The 6,214-nt window shown below is 40.6% G+C and overlaps 1 protein-coding gene across 1 annotated transcript in view; it reads right to left on the bottom strand.

Moving 5' to 3' along the window:
• Nucleotides 1-745: 745 nt before the first annotated feature.
• COMTD1 (catechol-O-methyltransferase domain containing 1) overlaps nt 746-6,214 on the bottom strand; it is a 7,432-nt gene continuing 1,963 nt past the window's right edge. The window contains exons 3-7 of the mRNA XM_010181508.1: nt 5,002-5,107; nt 4,087-4,205; nt 3,765-3,819; nt 1,655-1,788; nt 746-898 (exon numbers count right to left, since the gene is read on the bottom strand). Of these exons, the coding sequence (XP_010179810.1) occupies nt 746-898; nt 1,655-1,788; nt 3,765-3,819; nt 4,087-4,205; nt 5,002-5,107 (567 nt within the window). The remainder of the gene's footprint in view (nt 899-1,654; nt 1,789-3,764; nt 3,820-4,086; nt 4,206-5,001; nt 5,108-6,214) is intronic.

The following is a 6,214-nucleotide window of genomic DNA, read 5'->3' as shown; positions in this document are numbered from 1 at the left end:
AAGAGGAAGGAGGAAGAATTGTTTTGGTTTTCTTCTTGCCCATTTGCTCTTCCTCATTATAACTTCAAAAAAATCTACCTGCACTGTTACCTAGGTTAAAAGAACCCAGTCCTTGCACACAAAGGTTTTAGGGAGTGCTCTGTATTTGAAATCCTGTTTATCCTTTGACCTGCTTTTAAAGACAACCTTCCTCCCGTCCCCCGCCCCTGACAGTGTCTGTTTGAGACTTTATGTAGTACCCTTCAAGGATTACCAGTGACTTTCAGTATCATTAGTTTGAGAAGGCTAGCAATCTCCCTGATGTCATGTACACTTCATTAAAACCCCATGTTTCTGTTATGGTTTTTAACATTAATAAACTCCACATCTTTTCCTTTGATCGTAGGACTGATTATTTTGCTACTCAATAGCCTCTTTTAGGACAGAAAATGACTTTGTTTTATTGATTCACTTGGAACACAGTTGTTCTGCAGAGGGACATGTTTTTCAACTACTGTCTTGCAAGGACAACTCCATGTAAGTTTACTTGCTTTATTACAATTAAAACAAGAAATCACAGTAGATATTAAAGTAAGTCTTGCTTCGTAACTTAGCTGCCCTTAGGATCCTGCTGCTGTCTACTTTCCCAGGCTATGCTATCCAGTGGAGATATAGGTTAAATAACCAGTTTTTATACTGCTCCACTTGCATTTTTCCTGATGATTTGATGCAGCTTGTTGCTTCTCATCTGCTGGGCTTCCTCCAGTTACAACTTGAATGCTAATGTGACTCCATCCCCCATGGGGAGCATGCTGATACTGACTCGTGCATCTCTGAGAAGCTTCTCATTGAGGTGGTGGATGCTCTGGGTTGTCAAGTCGTCCTTTCTTGGTTTTAGTACCTTTCCACTCCAAAGGACCTATTGAAAAAATAAATGTCATGCACCTCATTTGTTCCAGTATGTTCCTTGGAGCACAAAGGAAGCTTTGGAAAAGGTCCTGCATATTGTCTAGAAATTGTTATTTATTGCATTTCAGATTTCTAGTGGTCTCTGACATGGAGCTCTCATAAGCAAGTGGGATCTGGAGTCCACAGAATTGGCTAATTGTATTTCTACTGCAAATTAGAAGCCAAAATAAAAAAAAAGATGATGTGATTAAACATAAGTATTTTTAAAAGCCCCTATTCAGTGGCCACCCAAATCTTGAAGGTGCCTAAAGTTGAACATTCTTTGTTTCTAGTAAAAGTTATTGATAACTTACCAGTAGTTACTGATTACAAGTGCTACCTTTGATCTTGCACAAGTACCGTACACATTAGAAAATGTACTACAAGACAAATCAAACTAACAAACAGCATTCTCTGTAAAGAATTACAAAAAAGTTAAGTTTCTGTTATCACAGGCTGCCTATGTACTAACAAAATTTAACATGTTATTTCTTAAGTCTATAGGGTTTTATTCCTTGCTTATATTAGTGTTCCATATAACCTACTTTAGGAATCTATGTTGAATTTTAAAAGTCTCCTCTGTAAAACATGGAACAAACATGTTGCAATTGGCAACTGAGTTGCAGGTCAGAAATCATATTACTCGAATCCCACTGTGACTTTTTTTTCCCCTTTTCCCAGAGGCAAAAGCAGTAACTCCCTGTGCTACTACCACTGCAGTACTTACATTATCAATAGCTATTATTCCCCCTTTCCTTACGAGGCGCAAACATTTTTCATAGTACTCATTGTAGCTTTCTTTATCCGCATCAATGAAAGCAAAGTCAAAGGTTTCCGCTTCTCCATTGGCCAACAGTTCATCTAGATGAACAACAAAGTGAGTCATTACACTCTGGACAATGCTGTGAAGGAGAAAGTTGTCCATTTATGTCGAAGTTCTCATTAAATAATGTTTTTGGTGCCCTCACCAGGCAGCCTATTCCTCTACAGCTAACTACTAGAAAAGCTTATCCCACACAAACCAGTCTAGTCATGATGTATGCCATGAAGCACGCAGTTACCAAGTTCTGCCTACTTGGAAGTTCACGGAGTAGTTCTAAACCTGCAGAATCCAGCTGGGACTGCTGAAAGGTGCAGTAAAACCAAGTCAAACTGTTTGAAACTGGACACGCTCTACACCTTCAGCTATTTTTTGAGCTGACTGAGGACAACTGTTTTCTTAAATGGATTAGGATTTTTCTCACATTTATGAACAGATCCTAAATGCTAATCTCTCATTGATGATCAAGTGCCATGATACAGGTCATGAACAAACCTTGTCAGAGATCTTTATTGCAGCAAAAGATTGCCGCAAGCAGTCCTTCTCTAGGCCAAAGCAAGTGGAATTCAGTTCTCCTAAATGGATTTCTTAACCAAGAACTCCAAATTGTCAGTTGCAGAGGGGATGACTGTTGCCTTCCTAAGGTTCCCAGCCTCCCCTCTCACCTGTCCTTATTCTTCGCCAACAGAGGATCTTTGTGTCTGAAGCACTGCCTAGACAAAGCTGTCCATCAGACTTCAATGACAGTGCATCCTAGCAGACTGCAAATATTTGCCTCTTTAGAAAGGATGGATGAATTTGGAAGTGATACAAGATTATGGATGGATCTCTGCATCAATCAAACACCTTTACTGGAAACCTTCTTTGGCCTCCTTCACTTCTAACAAATTTCTTGCATTTTGAGAATATTTATTAATATTCTCTCTGTCCCAAATAATCTCTTTTCTTGAATGAGAAAATTCACTGTCTTTCTAATGGCCTTGCATGCTTTTAGCACATCCTACATTTGAACTCCTCTGGACATAGTTCAACTGTTATACCCTACGTTTTATGTTGGCTTCTGTATTTTTTCTGCACCTCAGCCCTTTCAGAAAACTCCTCCTATCTATACCAAAGAAATACTTGCTTAGAATGGACAATGGATAAGAGAAATTTGGCTTTGTCTAATTAATCCATTTTAATCAGCTTTCCCAGAAGTAGCTGACAATAGTACTTCATAGATTAACAAGGATGGACAGGATCAGTGAGTGACCAGCACAGCCTACTACACAGGTGTCATGGTTTATACAGTCGTTCTATCACCCGATGCCTCCTCCTCACCCAGAGAGGGGGGTCAGGAAAAGGAAAGGAGATTTGTGGGTTGAAACAGAAATATATTTAATAACAACCACCACCAACTAATAACAGTTATAATATAAAATATAGAGTTATACTCAGTGAATATTGTATGGGAGTAGGCCTCAGGGTTAGGATGGTAAACAAGTCCCTCTTGGGATGTCGGCAGAGAAGGAGGAAGAGGAAGGACCATCCCCAGCAAACTCCCCTACTCATAGTGAATGTGCAGTTAATGGTATGAACAGTATTAACTGGTCAGCCTGGGGTCACCTTGGGGTTGACTCGCCTAGGTTTCCATTCCCCCCAGCCTCTGCAACTTTATCTCAAGACCTTTAAGACCTTGAGCACTATGGCAACATGCATACCAATATTAGCTGAAACCTGTAACAGAGTTTTTATCAACTTTGTTCCCATGAAAATAAAGTGTTGTAGTCCTTACAAAATCAGAATTTTCCTCAACTGAAAACTGACTTTCAAATTCTCTCCTGCTAGAATGCAGGAAAACTGTGAGCTTCTGAAGTTGTGAAGTCTTCTGATTTTTTTTTTTTTAATATAAGAGAAGCTGCCTCACTGTTAGCAAAGGGATCACATTCACAAGCACATTTGGGCTTAGATTTCATCAGTATTATAACCATCTTCTACTTCTAGGGAAGGAAAATAAAGAGTATTTTAGGTTACTTACCAAGTGTTAGAATTGCTGGCTTAATCCGCAGGTCAATTTTATGATCTACTCCTGCCTAGAATGAAAAAGCACCAAGAGTTGATTAAAGTGGTCAAGAGATAAACTGTTAGTAGGATGCACTCAGGGAGTAACTGGTGTTCAGACATTTTTCATGTTATTTCTAGATTCCAGACAGCACTTATTTGTCTTTCCAAATTGAACTGCCTCAGCAGCACTCATATCATTAAGGGAGACTATGTGAATGTGGAAGTCTAAGATACCAAAATCCCATGATGTGCAAATGTAGCTGTCCCAGACATGTAACAAAAGAGATGCTGCTTACCTCCTTCCACAGTGGCTTTCCAATTCTGGCATAGTCCTCATTTATATCACAGGCAATAACTTTGCCATTATCTGGCAGAACAAGTGCCATATTCAAAGTATTATAACCTGTGAAAACACCTAGGAAAATTGTAAGAGTCATTAACACCGTATTGTGGGAAGGGAAAAAAAAGATAGTGAACTACAGGGCTCCTTTCAGGAACAAAAACCCCAAAGGAGTCAAAGACGGCAATTTGTTAATGAACACAAAAGGTTTTCCCCTCCATTTTAATGTAATGGTGGGCTGGGGGAAATTTTTGCTTAATGTTGGCTTTTTCCAAAAGTCTCCTGGACACACAGGGCAGTGTCTGGTCCCACATCTCTGAGTAACACCCTCATTTAAAAGTGGAGCTAAATCTTGAGCAAAAGGGACTGGACCAGGAGCAAAATACCAGGGCTTCGTAACATCCAGGCCAAGAATGAAGATGGTAGCAGCCCATACCTGGCTGCTCAGCATCACTCTGGCTTTGCAACATCCTGCTAACATCGGTGCGTTAAGGAAAGTGGATTGGATGCAGGGCCTGTGCAGCAAAACATTTCCTTCTGGCAAGAAAAACCGATACAGGAAGGAAAGAACACAACCTGTCCTGCAACTGCTGGAGACCCAAGTGATCTGTCAATCTTATTTTTTCAGATTGCCTCAGTTGATGAGACATCCATGCTGATGCCAGAATTACTTAATGCACAGATAGACAAAATGGCAAGTAAGTGCAAATCAGATATGACTTTTCACACTGTATTTTGCCCACCTGTTTGCCAAGACAGGTATGCAGATATCTATGTTTAGATACCCTATCTTATATAAACATGGCAGCATTTACTGAAGCACAGCCAGGAGCTCTATTCTACCACAGAGAGGACAAAGTGAAACTCTTACCTATTTCAATAACTTTCTTGGCTTTAATGAGTTTGACCAAATTTGCCATAAGCTGAGCCTGGTCACAGGACACCATCATTCTACCCCAGGGATGATCAGCAGTGAGCTAGAAAGAGGGGGAAAAATAACACATCACAACAAACCAACCCCAAAGCTTCCAAAACAATACCCTAGGGATAAAATACCAAAACAACAGAGAAATCCCAGGAAAAACAGATACTTCTGCCTTTCTTTTTTTAGATGGCTTTGTGCTCCATCTACGAGCCAGAAATTGGTTTGAATTTAACAGTAACTACGTAGGGCAGGGTTTGTGTCATAAGCACTGGCTAATCATTGAAGGAAGCCATATTCCCCAAAGTTACCATGGCTGTGACAAACTCAGTAATGATGAAGAACCAAAGAGGAACCCTGACTGTGAAAGTTCTTTATTTCTGTGTATTTACATAAACAGGTGCACTTTAAAAGAAAAGTAACTTCTGTACTTATGCCCTTGTTCCTCCCAGACATGTCGGATGTTTTTATGAACTGCTAGGTTAAAGTCTGTTTGCCAAAGGCCAGACCACGTGGTTCTGGGAACACACTGCAGAGCTGGAGGAGCTGCACCCATGCCAGGGTAGGAGGACCCCTGGCACTGAGGAGGGGGCAGCAGAAGCAGGGCTGCCATGGCAGTTCAGCGGAAAGGACAATCCTCTCATTTCCTTCCTTCCTCTAGGGCTCATTCCAATCAACCGGCTCCTGTGCTTAACATTTAATTGCTTTTATACAGGAGCAGTTTGTCTCTCGGAATGATGCAATCCTCAGTCAGGAGGTCTGTTCTGAGCTCTGACACTGAAGCCTGCGGGAGGACATTACCTCTCTGAGCCACAATTTCCGTATATGCCAACTAAAAAGAAACAGAAGTCAAGTTCAAGTTAAAATCAAAAGCAGCCCAAACACATGGGCTTGGAAGCCATGGATACGAAGACATGTCTAAAACATATGCCAGTACCATTAAATACTCATGAACATTGAAGAGTCTAGGCACTACCAGTTTAAAATAAATTTACATGGGTATGTTTTAGGATTTAATAGATTGGACAACTTTGCATTGCTGCTTCTCTGTTGGAAGTGTACCCAAGAGAAGTGGATTTGACCAGGTTTTCTTCTGGACCAGGTATCATCAAGTATAAATACATGTACAGAGTGGTCTCCAAGAACTGGAAATCTAGAAAGC

This window comes from Mesitornis unicolor, unplaced genomic scaffold (genome assembly GCF_000695765.1).
Source record: "Mesitornis unicolor isolate BGI_N332 unplaced genomic scaffold, ASM69576v1 scaffold27513, whole genome shotgun sequence".
In the NCBI taxonomy this organism is placed as follows: Eukaryota; Metazoa; Chordata; class Aves; order Mesitornithiformes; family Mesitornithidae; genus Mesitornis; species Mesitornis unicolor.
Note: the sequence above shows the minus strand (reverse complement) of the source record. Positions and strands in the feature narration are given on the sequence as shown.